Consider the following 19,151-nt stretch of genomic DNA (forward strand, 5'->3'; position numbering starts at 1 on the left):
CGTGCTCCAATATGAGCTGTCAGGCATAAGTCCACAGGGTATTTACAGACAAGATTGTTTGCTTTGTGAAGGAGTGGTCTAGAGGTTAGGGCTGCAGCCTCAGCACCCTGAGTTTGCAGGTTCAAGCCCAGCACTGCTCCTCAGGACCCTGGGCAAGTCACTTAACACTCCATTGGCCCATGCACATTAGTCAGATTGTGAGCCCACCAGGACAGATAGGGAGAAATACTTGAGTTACCTGAATGTAAACCACTTACGTTATAGGATCTTGAGGGCATTCAAGTGATATGTTGTTTGGTTTTCTTGTTTTTAAATGTTTGTTTTTATTTTGTATGATGTTTTGTGAATCGCCTAGGTTTTTAGGCGGTGTATAAGTTCTTAAAATAAATACTAAATTTGTGTTAAATGATTCTTAAGAGGATTTTTTTGAATTTGTATCTGGTTTGTGTTTGGATATCATCTTATTTGGTATGGCTTTGTATTGAAGTCTGAAGATTGTTTTAAGCAAAATAAGAACTTATATCTCTATTTGTAACACTTTAAAACTCTATATAAATATTAGACAATCAAAATGTAGAAGTAACAGCATACCCCTACCTACCCCCCTCCCCCTTCCCCTTCCCCTAAGAAGCCAATGAAAAACAAATTATAGTCCAAAACAGCAGGGTTCTTCCTCCCCTACAGGACCACTACTAGAAAGAAAAACTTTGTTCAAGAACTAGATTAAGGATGGTTTACTATAAAAGGGTCTCAGACTAACAAAGAAACATGATGGCAGATAAAGGCCAAATGGCCCATCCAGTCTTCCCATTCGTAGTAACCATTATCTCTTCCTCTCTCTAAGAGATCCCACGTGCCTGTCCCGTGCTTTCGTGAATTCAGTCTCTGTCTCCACCACCTCTTCCGGGAGACCGTTCCCATGCATCTACCACCCTTTCTGTACACTATTTCCTCCTGGGCCTCTGAGCCTATCGCCTCTTGACTTTAACCTATGCCCTCTCAATTCAGAGCTTCCTTTCAAATGAAAGAGACTCGACTCGTGAGCGTTCGTGCTACATCGGTATTTAAACATCTATCATATCTCCCCTCTCCTGTCTTTCCTCCAATGTATACAGATTGAGATCTTTAAGTCTGTCCCCATAAGCCTTATGACGAAGACCACGCACCATTTTAGCAGCCTTTTTCTGGACTGACTCCATCCTTTTTATGTCTTTGAAGGTGCAGTTTCCAGAATTGCATACAATATTCTAAATGAGGTCTCACCAGAGTCTTACACAGGGGCATCAATACTTCCTTTTTCCTATTGTCTATACCTCTCCCTATATCCTAGCATCCTAGCTTTCACCGTCAGCTTTTTAATGGCCACCTTAAGATCATCACATACAATCGCACCCAAGTCCTGCTGTTCTGTTGTGCACCCCCTAAGCTGTACTTTTCCCTTGGGTTTTTCAGCCCAACCTTGCATTTCTTAGCATTAAATTTTAGCTGCCAAAATTCAGACCATTCTTCAAGCTTCGCTAGGTCTGTCTTCATGTTGTTCACACCATCCACGGTGTCTATTCTAGTGCAGCTTTTGGTATCATCCGCAAAGAGGCAAATTTTATCCGACAGCCCTTCAGCAATATCACTTATAAAAATGTTAAATAGAACAGGCCCTTGAGGCACACTACTGGTAGCATCCCTTACCGCAGAGAGACAAATTTTATTTCTTTAACTGTGTGCATGCAGATACACACATCTTGTTTGTGTGCAAATGATGTCTTATTCGGCACTTAAAGGCCACATGGCACACAGACACACCAACTTACAACAGCCAAAGACCTGGCATTCATGGGTATGCCTAAATGTAGGCCTGTCAATGCCAACTTACACTAGCATTCTACAATATTATGGAACTGGCATTCAGTGTACACTATCAAGTCTCCTACTTGAGCTGCCCATCTTATAGAATTGCCCTATTTTTGTTCAAAGGGAATGGCAGAATGTTGTCTTAACATTTCATCTTAACCAACAGAGCACAGATAGCAAGACAGCCGATCCAAAGGGAGAAATAACCACCGTGAAAGGAAAAAGTAATTTGCAAAACACTTGTAACTTAAAATGAGATGCAATACTATATTATTAAAAAGAAGTTTTGTCACGCTAGTTAAATGGGGCTTTGTAGAGTAGTCAAACACTTATGACAAGGCATTGCAAAATGTCTGACTTTGTAGTTGGTCTTTTTAAGATTTCACAGAGTGCTCTTAAACTTGGGGCTCTTCTATACTGCTATTAAAACAAGGCATGAAACTTTTTATTGTTTGATTTTCAGCGTTGGTGGCATTTGTTAACAGCCCACTGCAAAACGAAACATTGGGTATGCTTATGAAAAGAACTAAAGCCCTTTGAAAATTCATATAAAATTAAAAATGCAAATAATATGTTACCTTTGTAAAAATGGCAATTTTACCCTGGACAGGAGCTTTTGCTGTTATCTGGAGCTGCTGAGTCATAGAGATCAGTTTGTCTATTTCCACTAAGAGTAATGGTTTGTCATCATCTTCAAGCTGAAATACACAGGAAATGAGAACAGCTCTAAATAATGAGTAGTTGCCAGCTATTGATTATTCACTAGGAAACATGCAATACTTATAGGCAGGAGAACACGCAACAATATGAACAGTTCCTTAGTTTGAAAAGCATATAGTACCTGATTAGAAAATGCATGGAGTACAGCAGAAAGCTTCAACCCTGCTGTAGCAAAAACCTGACAAGAAAAGAGGCAATATTAGTATATATTTTTTAAAATATGCTTACAAGTCCACTAATGACCAATAAGCACAGCAGTTGATTAAAACAAAGTGTTGTCTCGGGCTTTTGGATGGCTCATTATCTCTTGATCCCTTGGCCTGAATAAAAAGTTTTAAAAATAAAACAAATGGGGAAAGCATGTGGAGCCCAGCTGAAGGAATATAGAGGAGACGTATAGAACTCCGGTGCTGTTCCGATATAGCGCTGGAAAAATAGTCTTGTTTTTGTGACCACGCTGTTCGTGTTCAGCATTGGTCAGTAAAGAGGTTGGAAAGGTCCTGGGGCATGCCAACAAAAGTTGTGTGTTAGGAATGTACAATTCTTGTGCACATGTCCAGCAACACCTCCCCACCAAAAGAAAACCTCTGGTTATTTTTGATTATAATATTGTGAAAAGGGTGGGTGGGGGAGGGAGATATTTTTATGTATTTTATGATGATATATGGAAAATTTCAAGTAATGTATATGATTCAATTGATATAATATGGTGTACTTGATGTAAGATGAAAAAATGAATAAAGATTTGGAAAAAAAAGAAAACCTCTGGTAGTCCAGCAGACCCCTCCCATCCCCCAAGTTATAAAAATCCCTGGTGGTCCAAAAGACCCTCTCAGTGCATCCTCGAATGCACCAGGCAGGGTGCCACCATTTTGAAGAGAGTGGGCCCAGAGGCAGGAAGGAGTAGGCATTCCTCCTACTTGCATTGGAAGGCATATGGAGGGATCTTGGGGGGGTGGAATAAGTAGGAGGTTGGGTCCAGGTCAGGATCCCACTGGACCACCAGGCAATTTAGTTGGAGGGGGGTGGAGTCTGCTTGACCACCTGTGATTTTGTTTAGCTTGGTGGGGTTGGGGGAATCCACTGAGGATTTTTTGGGTTTGGGGGGCATGCTTTCCTATGAGCCTGAATCAATCAGCACTCAAGCACTGACAGGAAAGCATTATAAAGTACAGGATCTAAGTGACAGCTCAGAGATGTCAATAGTTTGGCAGGGGTTTTCTGTGCACCTGTTGTTCTGGGCATTGCACGGATCTGCTAATCAGCTCGTTTTAAAACTACCAAATTCATTAGATTGGGACTTCCGGTCATGGTAAAGCATTAGCTGAAATCCACTGTGCAGAATAATGTTTTGTTTAGATTGGCTAAAAGCAGTCTAAATAAAACACTGCAAATATGGCAAGTTTTATGCAGTTCCGCTTATGTGGGTATATGTACGTCTGACTGCGTGAAGGATAGTTTTGGAGAGGTACCAGTAAAAGGGAGAGAGCAGTATAAGGTGTCCGTATAGGTGCCTAGCAGGAATTTAAGATCAGTAAATGCAATGTTATTACAAGTTGTGGTGCGGCTCTTATGAGGAGCAGCATTCAAACTTATATCTGGGTGAAGTGCCCCTGAGGAAGGACACGAAACGGGGCTCTGTAGGGCAATCAGCTGAGGCACTCCCTTCAATGGACTTTTGAACCAGATGGATGTTTGCGGTCTTCACTAAGATAAGTTCCCTCTTTTATGAGGATCATAGAGATTGATTGAACATTATTTTGCCTTTGATATGTGTGAATATACCCTGGTGAACTCTTTATTGACTTATGAGAAGTTCCCATGAACTGATTGAAAGCCCTAAGTTAAAAAAAACTTAAATTTAAATCTATTCTCAACAACGGTGTGAAGTACCCTCGGTCCCAGTTGCCCATTGAGAGCAGGTCTTTTTCTATCTTGACCCCTATCTTTTGAGTAGGCTAGATTTTTAAGGCTTACTCTTTTACAACATTCCATTTGTTAGAGACTACCGGTTCACTTTATCTTATCTACCTTCCTACCAATGCACTTTAACCATCTTTCCCCTAAACAGCACTGTTTGTGCCTTCACTCCTCTGAACTCTTCCTCAATCACTGCTGGAGTTAGCCAGGCTGACTCCTGCAGTCTCAATATCAGGCCCCTGGGGAATGGTCTGTACAGGAAGCAGTGTGTAGACGCATGTGATCAGTTCTGGAGCTGGTGCAGTCTTGGTGATCCCTGATATTTAATGCCAGGGGTGTATCTGGCCACTGTCACTGAATTTCAGGGGTAAAGTTCACTGCCTCGGACTTAACCAGCAAAGCAAGTATTCAGCGGCTGGCAAGCTTAGTCAAAGCAGTGAAAGGTAGACCTGTTCTTTAGGCAGGTCTATGTAGCCAGTAGCCTTAACCAGCTAGCCGCTGAATACTGGTGGTGACTGACTATGTCGTGCAACATAGTCAGTCATCAGCCAATCTGGCGAGCCAGCTACCTCCTGCTGAATATCAACGGATGGACAGCTAATTGATACTTAGCCAACTGGGAGACGTTCCGGGCCAGCTAAGTACCAATGAATGGGGGGAGGGTATGGTTTTAAAACCCCCGATTCAGTTCCTCCTATCTTCCTCCTGTAGCTCATTGCCCGCTCCTTCACAGCCTTATTTACAATATCAGAAGAGCAATTAGGCCCCTACCTCCCACCCCCAGCACTGATATTCACTGTTGCTCCACATCCCCTTTCCTAGCAGCTGGCCTTACTAATCCTGCAACTCCTACAGACCTTCAATGGTTCACATTTCCACTCTACTTTTCACCCCCTTAGATCAGGATGCCTCCTCTACCCACCCCTTCAACATCCCCTCGTCTCAGCATCTTATACCCATTCCTCTCTCACCCTAGGGCTGGCAACCCTTCACCATTCCTCGGCAAGGGTAAATGGATTTCTCACCTTGCTATAGTACGCTCAAAGTGAGTTACATTTTTATTATATGCAGGTACTTTCTCAGTCTAAGTTTCTCAATCTAAGTTTTTGGACCTGGGCAATGGCGGGTTAAGTAATTTGCCCAGTTCCCCAGCTCACTGCACTAACCATTAGACTACTCCCTCTCCCACCCAAGATCTAGACCTTTACCCTGCCATTCTTAAACACTGACCTGCTCTTTCTCACCACAGACCTCTGCTCCTCTATACCCTGCAGGCTGCCAATCGCTCCTCCACACTCTCTCTTCAGGACCCAAAGATGTGCCCTACCTGTGGTGAACAATTTTCCTTGTTTTCCCCTTTTTTTCATGCAGTTTTCATATACTAAACTCCTCCCCTCCCTCCCCCACTCCCCCCCCCACCCCCAATTAAAAAAAGTACAAATTTGCATTACCTCAGCTTGATGAAATAAGTCTTGGGTCGTCTTGAGCAAACCTTCTCCTCTGAATGTGATATAAACAGAAGACAGGAAGGGCAAATGGAGATCATTTGTACAGAATATTTTAAGAATGTGGATCTTGCCTCACTTACTGGCTCAGCCCTCTTTTTTTCTCTGCTACAATCTAGCAATACCCAATGAAAGGAAAAATCACATACACTCAGGGCTCTGGCAACATGTTGTCATTACATACTAATACTGTATAAGCAGTTTCAGTACAGGTACTTGATATAAAGTTTGAAACTTAGAAACAAATGCTTTTTTTTTTTTAAGGAAAAATGTTCATGAGTTCTTTGAAAACATCAGTTCAATAACATTAGGATTCTTTTCAAAGCACCAAAACAAAAGCATCACTGGAGAAAATGTTTTAGTTTAAAGCCTGAAATTGTGATAAGCAAATAAGGCTTTACTTCAGTCAGGCATGTCAAAACTGTTTGCATGTGGCACACTGAAGATGTATGTGTCAGGCTGCATGACCTTCGTATGATCAGATGACCCTTGCAGTGTAAGCAGTTTATAGCGGCACTCAAACTTAAATTCTTTAGGAAAGTAACTCTATCCTACATCCACAATCGGTGCCCTACTGACTCTCAGAGGAACCAGGACAGTTTACAAAACAAATGACGATTTAGTGAATGAACCAATGTTTAGTTAATTGCAAAGACCTTTTAATTTTACCTTTAAAACAAAAAAAAAAAACCACCAACAAAATACCACCGAGCATTAGATGGAGACTTCCTTCTAAAAAAACACTTAACACAAACAAGCAGAATGAACAAAAAGACATAAGTGGGTTCACTGAGAAATATATGGAGAACGTCTAGCCAAGGGATCTCAAAGTCCCTCATTGAGGGCCGCAATCCAGTCGGGTTTTCAGGATTTCCCCAATGAATATGCATGAGATCTATGTGCATGCACTGCTTTCAATGCATATTCATTGGGGAAATCCTGAAAACCCGACTGGATTGCGGCCCTCAAGGAGGGACTTTGAGACCTCTGGTCTAGCCTGTGCAAGCTGTGAGAAATCATAAAGGAAGATTAGCCCCCTCCAATACTAACGCGTAGCACAGGTTTTCACACCGACAGCAACGGCTCCGATGCTCATGGGAATTCAGTGGCATATGCTGACAGCTGGACATGAGCTATAACACCTAACAACAGCAGCAGGATTCCTGGCTGAAGTTTTTCACTCAGAACAACTGGTGGTGATGAAGATCTATATAAGAACCTAAGAATTGCCGCTGCTGGGTCAGACCGGTGGTCCATCCTGCCCGGCAGTCCACTCACATGACGGCCCTCAGGTCAAAGACTAGTGCTCTTAAATGAGTCCATCCTCACCTGCGTATGTTCCAATTTAGCAGGAACTTGTCCAACTTTGTCTTGAATCCCTGGAGGGTGTTTTCCCCTATAACAGACTCCGGAAGAGCATTCCAGGTATCTACCACTCTCTGGGTGAAGAAGAACTTCCTTACGTTTGTATGGAATCTATCCCTTTTCAGCTTTAGAGAGTGCCCTCTCATTCTTCCTACCTCAGCTAAGTAGAAGTTTTTCTCTCTTCTTTTTTCAATACCCTGTGCACAGTGGTGGCTTATGCCCGGTGAGAGATTTTCATTAAAGACTGGAGTTTTTAATGCCATTGACAAGTTTGAGTGCAGCTTAAAATCATTATTGATTGTTGCCAAATCGTTCTATTTGAGGCTTTTTCTCCACGCTTTTTGATTAATGTGTCTCTCCTTGGTGATTCCACCACTGGTTTTATATATTTTTTGAATTTAAATTTTTACTATATATTATTTTGGAGAGACATTTAAATACCTACATGGCATAAATGTGCATGAGGCAAGACTCTTTCATTTGAAAGGCAGCTCCAGAATGAGAGGGCACAGGAAGAAGTTAAGAGGTGACAGGCACAGGAGTAATCTTAAGGAAATACTTTTTTACAGAAAGGGTGGTAGATTCATGAAATAGTTTCCTGGTAGAGGTTGTAGAGACAAGGACTGCGTCTGAATTCAAGAAAGCACAGGAGAACCATGTGGGATCTCTTAGGGAGAGGAGGAGATAGTGGATACAACAGATGGACTATTTGGCTTTTATCTGCCATCATGTTTCTATGTTTCCGACCTCAAATCTTTGGCTGAAGAACCAAAAGACTTTTTTATTTGCTGATGATGCCATCAGATTGAACAGTTGCCCCCAGTGACTCACACTGCTGTTAAAGACCTTCTGGGAGAATGAACCCTGCTCCCCCAGGTCCAGGGTCTGCTGGCAGAGATAGTCAGCCTGTACATTGTCCACTCCTGCTACATGTGCTGCAGGTGATCTTTGACCAGTGAAATGACAACTGGGTCTCTTTTCTCAGTGGGGCACTCTTGGTGCCTCCGTGCATGTTGATGTTGCCACAGCTGTGCCATCGTCTGATAACACCCTGACTGCTTTGCCTTCCAGGATGTTCTCCAGAGTCTGTAGCACTAGACAAATGGACCACTTCCTCTGAGAGGGAAACTATCGGCCCTGAACTGGATGCCCCTTGTAATGACCTCCCCAGCCGTAAAGACTGGCATCTGTTGTGAGGATCACCCAAGAGGATATTCAGAGAGGCAAGCCTTTGGACAATGACTCCAGCCAGAGCCACCAAGACAAACTTTGTCCGCTGCCCAGACCAGCTGCATCTAGAAAGAACCTGTCTGTCTGTGGAGACCAGCAGGAAAATAGCACATTCTGTAGAAGGTATAGATGAGCTTATGCCCACGGAACAACCTCTATGGTCGCTATCATTAATCCCTGCACCCATAGGTAGTGCCAAGCTATAGCAGCAAGCTTTGCCAGGATCTCCACAATCTGGAATCTTAGCTTCAATTTGCATGGCACTGGAAAAAAGACATGGCCTTCCGCTGGGTTGAAGTGGATCCCCAAGTATTCTAAGAACTGCATTGGTTACAGGTGGCTCTTTCAAAAATCCATCCCAGGTCCTACAGGAACTGGACAACTTGCACCACTGTTTTCTTGCCATTGGCCCTGGACAGAACTCAGATCAGTCAGTCGTCCAAGTATGGATGCACTTGGATCCCTGCCTTGCACTGCTGCAATGACCATCACCTTGGTGAAGGTGCAAAGTGCCATTGCTAGAGAACTGGCAATGTTTTTCCAACACATGGAACCTCAGAGATTTCATGTGAGTCAGAAATATACAAGCAAGCCTCTGTCAAATCCAGCAAGGCTAGTAATTCCCCTGGCGCCACCAAGACTATGACCAAGCGCACTGTCTCCATCTATAAAGGGAGCACTTTGAATTCTGTATTGACTGATGCAAGATCCAGGATTGGCCTCCAGTCATCAGAGTCTTTCTTGGTTATGATAAAGTTTATAGAGTACCTGCCCAGGTCTGATTCCTTAGTCAGTACGGATTGTACAGCTTGAATATTCATGAGCCATTCTACAGTCTCTTGGACTTTAACCACTTTCTCTAGCATAAATAGGTGCAGCAGAGGATGAAAGAATTTGAACCTATAGCCCTCTCAAAGGATGTTCAGTATCGAATGGTCCAAGCAAATCCTCGCCCAGGCCTCCCAGTAAGCAGTCAATCATTCTCCTATCTATGGCAGGTTGGTGACTGGCCTGGCATCAATGGGACTATTTGGGGGATGCTGTGGGCCAGGAACCTGAGGGCTGAGCTTGACTGGAGCCTCTGTTGAGAGCCATAATACGATCTTTGAACAGAGAACCCTGTTGAGGGTTGATGAAACCATTGAGAACCAAGAAAATTAGCTCAACCTCTCCTGCTAGAGACACGTGGTCTACTGTCTGGCAAAGACTTAAGGAGATGATCTGCCACACTGGTCATAAGGTCATCCAGCCCCTTTCGAAAGATCATTTGGCCTTTGAAAGGTAGCCTGCTCATTGTAGCCTTGGAAGCAGAATCTCCCGCCCATTGCCTAATGCAGAGCATTCTAAGGGCAGAAATGGAATACACAGAGACCTTGCTCATAACCCTATACACGTCATATATAGCATCCACCCATATAATCCACCCCTAAAGTTAGTAATTGTGAGTAAGCGTCATCCTGCTCTGCTGGAGCCTGATGCAATATAGTGTAGCAGGTGCATGCAGCTGCCACCGCTTTCAGCCCTAAAGCCGCAGCCTCAGTCTTTTGTAGATCAAATCCATTTTGTGGTCTTGTGCATTCTTTAAATCACTCCAGCTTCACTAGGCAGAGAAGTTCGCTTGGTAACTTGTGCTACTAGCGAATCCACCTTAGGTGGGCCAAACAGCTGTTGAAAATCTGGAGCCAGCAGATACAACTTTGTCATAGTCCTGACAATCTGCAAGGGACCCTCAGGGACTTCCTAGTACTCCATTAGCTTCATTGTAATGTTAGGATGCAAAGGAAAAAAGGTGATATGAGTCTTAAAAGTGCTTATGACAGAACACTGAGCAGCAGAGGTTTCCAGGGGGACCAGCTTCAAAACCCGCAAATATTCTGTGATGACCTCCAGCAAAGCTGCTGGTTTAAAAAGGTGGCACACCATCATGCCCTCTCCTTGATCCATGGCTGCCACAGACTCCTGCCTGTGATCCCCAGCCTGAGACCCTGAATGCTCCAAAACTGATGATTCTTTTTAAGGGAGTAAAGGCACTAATTGCAAGCCCCAGTCCTCCCACTATCTCTCCAACTGGACCTCAGATTCCTGCAGGGGAACTTCTGGAGGTGGCACCCCTCCCCTGCCCAACAGCTGGTGGGACCTCAGATAGTGTAGAGTGACCCCGATAAGTCAAATCGGCTTTAAACATCAGACCAACAAAATCAGGGGTAAGGCCCTGAGCAGTATGCCCTATGGACATCTGCAGGGACTCTTCTTGTCTCCTTGGAGGACCAGAGGCATCTGTGCATCTGCACTTCACCATATCGCTAACCAAGGGAAGGCATTTTTGTCCCAACAAATGAGTCACCTGCAACTCCCCTACCCTAGAGGGACCAGACAGGGGCTAAGCTCATTGCTCCTGCCCCCTTCATGTGCCCCGAAGCATGTGGAATAAGGACACTCCTCAAACAGCCATCCAGCGATAAACTGGCATGAATCAGGGGTAAAACAGCCTGAGAAGTCCATCTCTTGATTTTAATTAAAATCAAGGTATTTGGGAGGCAGAATGAGGTTTTTAAAATCAGATTGAGAAATCTAAGATGACCGCCGCTGCAGCATTTTGGTTCCAAAAAATGGTCCGGGTGGGAGATTGAAATAAAATTCAGAATCCCAACTCCACAATCCTCCAAAAAGGCATTAAGAAGAAACCCTGAAGTCTCCCATAGACCACAATGGTCTGTACTGAGTTATAATGGTGCTGTGAGTAAAACAGCAGCTGGAATATGGAGAAGATTACTGCCTCAGAAAAGCATGTACAATGACTCCAAGAGGGCCAGGGATAGGCACGTGGGATCTCTCTGAGAGAGAACGAGATAATGGTTACTGTGGATGGGCAGACTAGATGGGCCATTTGGCCTTTATCTACCGTCATGTTTCTATGTTTCTAAAGGCTTGTTTCTTTGGGCTGCTACATAGACTAAGGTGTAGCCTGAGACCCTAGATCCCCACAGCACTAAAACAAACATCAGACTCAACAATTAATTGATGTTCAAGATAGATGTTTTTAATTTTTATTTGTTGACTCCTGAGGAAGGTACTAAGGTGCCGAAACACAGGCTGTGTTGAGTCTAATGTTTGTTTTAATGCAATAAAGTCCCAGTTGAAGCATCTCTTTCATCTCTACTTTTGTTGATTGAATGTGTGGAGGGTGTGACAAACCGGTGGCCAGCTTTGTCCCTGTAAGGGATAAAAGCAGAACACAGTCTCTGGTCAGAAGGGCTGACCAGGTTAAAAGTAAAGGTTTGGATTTGGCTGACTACCCCTCAGACAGTGAGGTAGAGCAGGAGAAGCAGGAGCATAGGAATATCCAGCAGAGAGCGCCATCTCAGTACAGGTACTCTAGAAAGCCTGATAGGACTCTTATTGAGAAGTGGAGTCCCAGTGCTGGAAGGTATGCTCATTACCAACCTAGGAGAAACCTGAATTATTTCCCTAGGGATTTCCTGCCTAACATAGCTGTTCCTAGGAGAGAGGGGTGGGGCTTTAACTCACATAAAAACAGAGTATGGGATCTCAGTAGGGAGAGCAGGGATGGAGCTGGGGCTAACGAGCTCAGGCAGCGGCAGGAGAAGCAGCAGTGCTTGGATGCAGATGAGGGGAAAAGTCTCTCTCCTCCAGCCCGCAGCAGTGAGGACGTGGAGATGACCGAGGACTACCTCAGCTCCACCCCAGAGGCTGCTGAGCAGACAGAGGCTATGGACGTCTCGGAACCACTGCTGGAAGCTGGCTATTTCCCCACTGACATGGAGGTTAGTTGCTAAGGGGAAGGAAGCAAGGCTGTGCTTGTGCTGGCTCCTGTAACCCAAGCCCAGCTGACAGTGATTAGGGGGGAGAGCAGGAAAATCTCTCTGTTACACTGCCTGTTTGTTCAAGGAACTTTATCTATAGGGGTGTGAAAGCTCTGGGAAAAATCTAAGTAAAGTTCACAGCTTATCTAATGCCATGCCAGGAAGCCCAGCTGATAGTAACCAGCTGTGAAGCCTGCTCTGCAAAACCTATCTGTGTCTCAGCTAGGTAAGCTGAAATGTTTGAGCAATTCATTGCTAGTTTGGGAACTGTAATTACTCTGGCTGTGTTCACAAGGTGTTTGCAAAGTTTGAAAGTTTATTTTCCTGATATTTTTCATTTATCTTTTCCCCTGGTGAAGAGGACTGTAGTCAGACTGAAAAGTCCAGGGTATTGAACTGTATGTGGCATTTGTAGCAAGCCATTCTGATAACTGCAAGCTATTTTGTATTTTATATTTTTTGCCATGACATGCGGGTGGCTGATGGTACTCAGACCCCCGGGTTCAATAAAGTACAAGAACATTCTTTTGTAACAAGACTTACCTGTGTGGTCTTCTCTTTACAAGCTACTCTCAGTGTGGCCTGGCAGACTAGGCAGGCGCCTAGGTCTGTTATAACCTGAAAAGCCTTCCTCCAACCTGAGGAGGCCATGCCGACAGGCCAGAACTCAACACACCTAATCCCTTTGCTGGTTAGAGCAAGGGATAAGTGTGTCACAAGGGGCATAATCGAAAGGGGCATCTAAGTCCGTTTATGTCCATATCGCAAGTCGTCCAAATTTAAAAAGAGCCTAAGACACATTTTCGAAAGATACGTCCAACTTTTTTTTACTTTCGAAAATTGTCTAATTATACGTCCTGCCAATCTGATCGTCCAAGCCACTAAATCATCTATCTTTATACCACATTTCCGTCCAACATTCTGTCCAAGTCCAAAATGCCTAGAACAAGCCCTGTTGGACGTGGGAGGGGTCTGCAAAGTGGACTGCACACCCAGACATGCCACCTAAATAGTGGGGTACCTTACAGGTCACCGCTGTGAACTTCACAAAAAGAGTGCCATGGCTTCTCCTCACTACAGCTCCCTTATAGGTCACGGTGAGCCCCCAAACCACCTCCAGAATCCCCTAGACCCACTTATCTACCACCCCAATAGCCCGTATGGCTGCAAGAGCCACTTATATGCCAGTAAAAAATGGTTTTGGGGGTGTATAGGGCAGTGCACATGTTTCAGTATCAATGCAGTGATTACAGGGGCTTATGGGCATGGGTCCTCCTCTCTATGGGTTCCTAACCCACCCCCAAGACGACTTAAGCTGCCTCTGGGCTGGACGACTAGGCTTTCCTATGCCAGGCGGCCAGGTGATGATGGTCTGGAGGCTGAAATTTAAAGTTGTGAATAAAATTTTTATGGGGGTGGGGGGGTTGGTGATCACTTGGGTAGTGTGGGGGGGGGGGTCTGTGTTATGTGTTTGCAATGCTTATCTGGTGAGTTTAGGTGGGTTTTTGTGACTTATACCATGTTTTACATGGTTTAAGTCACAACGTCCAAGTTCCGTCTAGGCTCTGTTGTTAAACTTTCGGTTATACATGCTGTACGACTAAGTTTAAGCCTGCCCACGTCCCGCCCAACTCCCGCCCTAGACATGCCTCCCGAAATGCCCCGTTTAGCTTTGGACGTTGAGCGGCACTATGAAGGCCTAGGTCGTTTTTAAATACGTCCAAAACCCGGTTTTATTATCGGCGCTTAGACGTTTTTGAGAAATATTCGTCCAAGTGCCGACTTAGGCCGGTTTTTGGATGTTTTTCTCTTTCGATTATGAGCCCCATAATGTTTATCCATCAGCAAAACAAAGTGAAGCTATATAGGGTCTGAACCCAACCTTAAGTTACTTTTTATTATAATGACATATATACCAGTACTTTATGTCAGATTTCAATTATGGGAACCCACAGACAGTGAAAGGAGGGGAGGAATGGTCTCTACCTCCTGAAAACATCATAATATGATAGTGGTGGGTCTTTCTTTCTCAATGGTCCTTGCCTGGATGCTCTTCTCTCTTATTTTCCCCCTTACCTGTGTCAATTTGCTGAAGGCTAGCTCCACAGTCACCAATCTTCTTTAATAAGTTGATTATTCAAAGAGACTTCTTGTCCTGACATACTGATAGACCCTGCCATCTCATGTAAACTAATTGTCACCATGGAAACTTATGCAAAAAGGGGCATATGAATGTATTTTTGTAGTGACAGGATTATTAGTTAGCATTTTATAAAATAAATATTTATCTAGGAGAGTGTGTGCATCTGTCAGATGAGATGCACTGTGCTCTTTGGATGCGAGATATGTGCATGCTCCTAGACCAGTGGTCTTCTCTAATTTTTAAATGAGGGCAGATTTGGTTCAAAAGGGGTGAAGGAGAACCAACAAATATGTTCCTACTTTGGGCCATGACACCAATAATGCTTCTTGACATTCATTCCTGCCAGAACACCTGGCCTTGGTCACACATGCAGAACACAGATGAACTCTATGCAAATAGAGGACCACAAACTAAAAGTCCTAATATACCCAAACAAAACCCTAAGGGGCTCATAATCGAAACAGAAATACGTCAAAAAATTGGCACTTGGACGATCATTAAGACAAGTCGTCCATATGCTGATAATCAAACCGGGTTTTAGATGTATCTAAAAATGACTTAGGCCTTTTCAGTGCTGCTGTATGACCAGAGCTAAAAGGGGCATTTTAGGAGGAGTGGTGAGGGCAGGATTTGGGCGGGACATGGTTTGATCTAAACATACTATAAATCAGACAATTCCCACTTATAAACGAGTGCAAAATCTAATCTATATACAGGAGATGGCCTCAGTAATGGAGCCTACGCGTAGTCGTATTCAATGACTGGGATATTCAGCGTAGTTGTATTAGCTCCTTTTTCTCCAATCATTAGCCATACTCCAGTATCTTTTATTTATTTTAAACCATTAAATTCAACCCGTTTTGTTTATAAAAGGCTTCTATTAACTTATTCTAATTTTTCATTTTTTAAACATTTTATTAAAAATTCAATTTTCTATTAGAAAACACTGGGAGATATTGAAAATAGCAGGAACATTCAAAGGTTGTTCACTCAGGATAGCATATTGCCGGAACCGAAACCTGAAAGAAATATTATGCCCCTCATGCTTCATAGAGACTTCGACTAATACAGTGAATGAAACACAGGGTCATCAAACGTGTGGGAATTGTCAAATGTGTGTTCTTATGGAATGCACAAAAATATTTCAGAACCCCAAAGATAATAGAAATTACATTCTGAACCACACTTCGAATTGCAAGACTCAAGGGGTCGTATATGCTTTAAAATGCCCCTGTGATCTAATTTATATAGGTCAAACATCAAGGAAATTTAATGTTCGTTTGACCGAACATAAGAGCAATATTAAAAATCTAAATATGGGGGCCCCACTAGCGAGACACTGTATTGCAAAGAAACATGACTTCCTGACATTAAGAGCTGTCATTATAGAAGTTGTTAAACCTGACAATAGGGGTGGTAATTTCCGGCGTGAACAGCGCTGGATTAGTCGGCTGAATACATTGTACCCCAATGGTCTGAACAAACAGATAGAGTGGCAACACTTTTACTAAACGAATCTGGATTAGAGTTCCGGGCTTTAGAATGTTTCCATTCTTTCAGAATGTAGAATAGACTAACTAGGTATGCTCCAATGAAATTTGGCACTCTGACTGACGTCAGTACGCCGCTAAGCTTTTTAAATAGAGGCTGTCGCCATTTTGTTATTACTCTGAGACTGCTGTCAAATGCACACAGAACAGTAAATAAGAGAATATATAACGGATAAGTCACAGGAATACTATCATTGCTTATTGACTTTATGTTTTGTTCACAGCGGCTTGATTCTCATACCACTTGGCCCTGATGCAGTGGGTCTGAATTGTAGCCCACGAAACGCTGGCCACGTTGGCTTTTTTTGAAATACAAGCGCTGACTAAAGATAAGTAACCTTCTAACAGCATTGAATATTTTTTGCTGACAGCAACTGTAAAGTGAGATAAATTAAAGAATGTAGTCTCATGGAATATGAAAGAGTGTAGAGAAAAAATAAACGTTGCAAGATAATAGAAAATTGAATTTTTAATAAAATGTTTAAAAAATGAAAAATTAGAATAAGTTAATAGAAGCCTTTTATAAACAAAACGGGTTGAATTTAATGGTTTAAAATAAATAAAAGATACTGGAGTATGGCCAATGATTGGAGAAAAAGGAGCTAATACAACTACGCTGAATACCCCAGTCATTGAATACGACTACGCGTAGGCTCCATTACTGAGGCCGCCTCCTATATATAGATTAGATTTTGCACTCGTTTATAAGTGGGAATTGTCTGATTTATAGTATTTTGTGAAGTTTTCCCACTAGGGAATTTCAATTTAGTGTGTTGATCTAAACATAGTCATACTGCAAGTATAACCGAAGTTTAATGAGGCTGCCTGGACGGAATTTGTACGTTGTGACTTAGGCCATGTAAAACCAGGTCTAAGTGCCAAAAAGGTATCTAAAGTGACCAGATAAGCACTGCAGACACAAAATACAGACCCCCACACACTGCCCCAGTAATCACGGACCCCTCCACAGCACCATAAAAACCGGAATAAAAACATACATACCTGCCTCCAGAACATCAGCACCTGGCATAGCAAAGCCTAGTAGAGCAGCACAGAGGTGGCTTAAGTAGTGTGCGTGTGTGTGTGGGGGGGCTAGTGAACCATAGAGAGGAGGACCTAGGCCCATAAGCCACTCTAACCTCTTCATTTATGGTAGAACATCTGCACCCCCACCCCACCCCTAAACCCTACTGTACTGCCATATAGGTGCCACCTGCAGCCGTGAGAACTATTGGGTTGGTAGACAGGTAGATATAATAAGTTTTGGGGGTGTTTTGGGGGGCTCTCCATGACCTATAAGAGAGTTATGGTGAGATGTTTATGTGGCACCCTTTTTGTGAAGTTTGCAGCAGTGCTCTGTAAGGTGGCCCACTATTCTGTTGCCATATCTAGGTGTCAAGTCCATTACTTTGTTGGCCCCTCCCATGTCCAAAAGGACCTTTTCTAGGTGTTTTTGACTTGGACAAATTTTTGGACAAGAATGGAGTATAAAGATAGACGACTTAGCAGTCTGGGCGATCAAACAGCTGGACGTACAGTTAGACGACTCTCGGAAAAACCAAAATATTTTGGACGTATTTTTCAAGAATGGACTTTACACACTGCCGACTTTGGGCGAATAGTGACTTAGGCCCAAAAAGGACTTAGACGTTTCTTTTGATTATGTCCCTCTAAGATGCCAGACTCTGCATGCAGTACAACACCAGAGAAATAGAAAAAAATGTAAGATATAAATTTTCAAAACTAACACATTTCAATCACTAAACTGAAAATAAAATCATTTTTCCTACCTTTGTTATCTGATTTTATTTTTCTAATCATCCTTTCCCAATCTCTAGTTACACTTCCTTCTGTCTGTGCTCTTATCTCTTTTTCCAGGACCTTCTTATCCATTTGTTGTTTTTCTCTCCTTCTTCACTTTCTGTCCTGTATCCATCTTTGGCATTAACTTTTAATAAAACTTTCTTCAATTTTTCTGCTTCCTTCTCAAATCTATCTACTTTTCCCAAGCCTTCCCTTCGCATCTATCCACATGCACCATCTATTCCCTTTCTCTGCCCTTCCCCTCCATCTATGTGCACCATCTTCTCCCTCTTTCTCCTCCCCTATTCCCATCTCTTCTTAAACAGCATTTTTCCATCTTTCTTCCCTTTCTCACCCCTCCCATCCCTGTACATCTTCTCCTCCCTCTCTTTCCCCTTCCTCTCTATCATCTCCTCCCCCTCATGGTCTGACATATTTCTCCTCTCTTTCTCAGTCTGGCATATCTCTCCCCTCCCCTTTCCCTTTGTAGTCTGGCTCCTCTCTCTCCTTTCCTCCATCCTCCTGTGGTCTGGTATCTCTCTCCTCACTTTCCCTTTTCTCCTCCTCCCCTCCATGTTCTGTTTTCTCTCTTTCTCTCTCTTCCTCAGGAGTCCAACATCTCTTGCCCTATTTCCCCCTCCAGTAGTCTGACATCTCTCTCCCTCTCTTCCCCCTTCCAGTAGTCCAACATCCCCTTCCCTTTCTCCCCTCCAGTAGTCTGACATCCCTTTCCCTTTTCCCCTTCTGGTAGTCTGACATCCCTTTCCCCCTTTTTGTGGTCTGGTATTTCTTCTCTCCTTCCCTTCCTTCTTCCTCCCTACCTTAATCTGGAATCTCTCTCTCTCTCCTCCTTCCTGTCCCCCTCCAGTAGTCCGACACATTTCTCTCCTTCCCTTTCTCCCTTCTTGTGGACTGGTATCTCCTCTTCTGTCCTTCCCTTCCCTTCCCCCTCCTCCTCTTCCCTACCATGGTCTGGCATCTCTGTGTTCTCCTTCCCTTTCCCCCCTGGAGATCTGGCATCTCTTTCTTTATTTCCTTCCCATTCCCACAGTCCAGCCTCTCTGTAGTAACCCTCCCCCCCCCACCCAGTGTGCGATCCTCCCCCTTCCACGGGATCTGGTAGTTCCTCACTCTTCTCCTTCCTGGCAGCTGCTCTTGCACTCTTCGGGCCACTTGCAGCATGAATGAAAAACACGCTGCTTTTGGCAGCCTGGAAGCTTTCCCTCTGCTACTGTTTCCTGTT

At 43.6% G+C, this 19,151-nt stretch overlaps 1 protein-coding gene across 2 annotated transcripts in view; it reads right to left on the reverse strand.

The window, feature by feature from the left end:
* Nucleotides 1-19,151, reverse strand: part of CTNNAL1 (catenin alpha like 1) — a 520,895-nt gene that overhangs the window by 6,604 nt on the left and 495,140 nt on the right. For both annotated transcript variants that reach the window (XM_033930656.1, XM_033930655.1), the window contains 3 exons: nucleotides 5,940-5,988; nucleotides 2,690-2,746; nucleotides 2,427-2,546 (listed from right to left, as the gene is read on the reverse strand). In XM_033930656.1, the coding sequence (XP_033786547.1) occupies nucleotides 2,427-2,546; nucleotides 2,690-2,746; nucleotides 5,940-5,988 (226 nt within the window). The remainder of the gene's footprint in view (nucleotides 1-2,426; nucleotides 2,547-2,689; nucleotides 2,747-5,939; nucleotides 5,989-19,151) is intronic.

The sequence above is a fragment of the Geotrypetes seraphini genome, chromosome 2, assembly GCF_902459505.1.
Source record: "Geotrypetes seraphini chromosome 2, aGeoSer1.1, whole genome shotgun sequence".
In the NCBI taxonomy this organism is placed as follows: domain Eukaryota; kingdom Metazoa; phylum Chordata; class Amphibia; order Gymnophiona; family Dermophiidae; genus Geotrypetes; species Geotrypetes seraphini.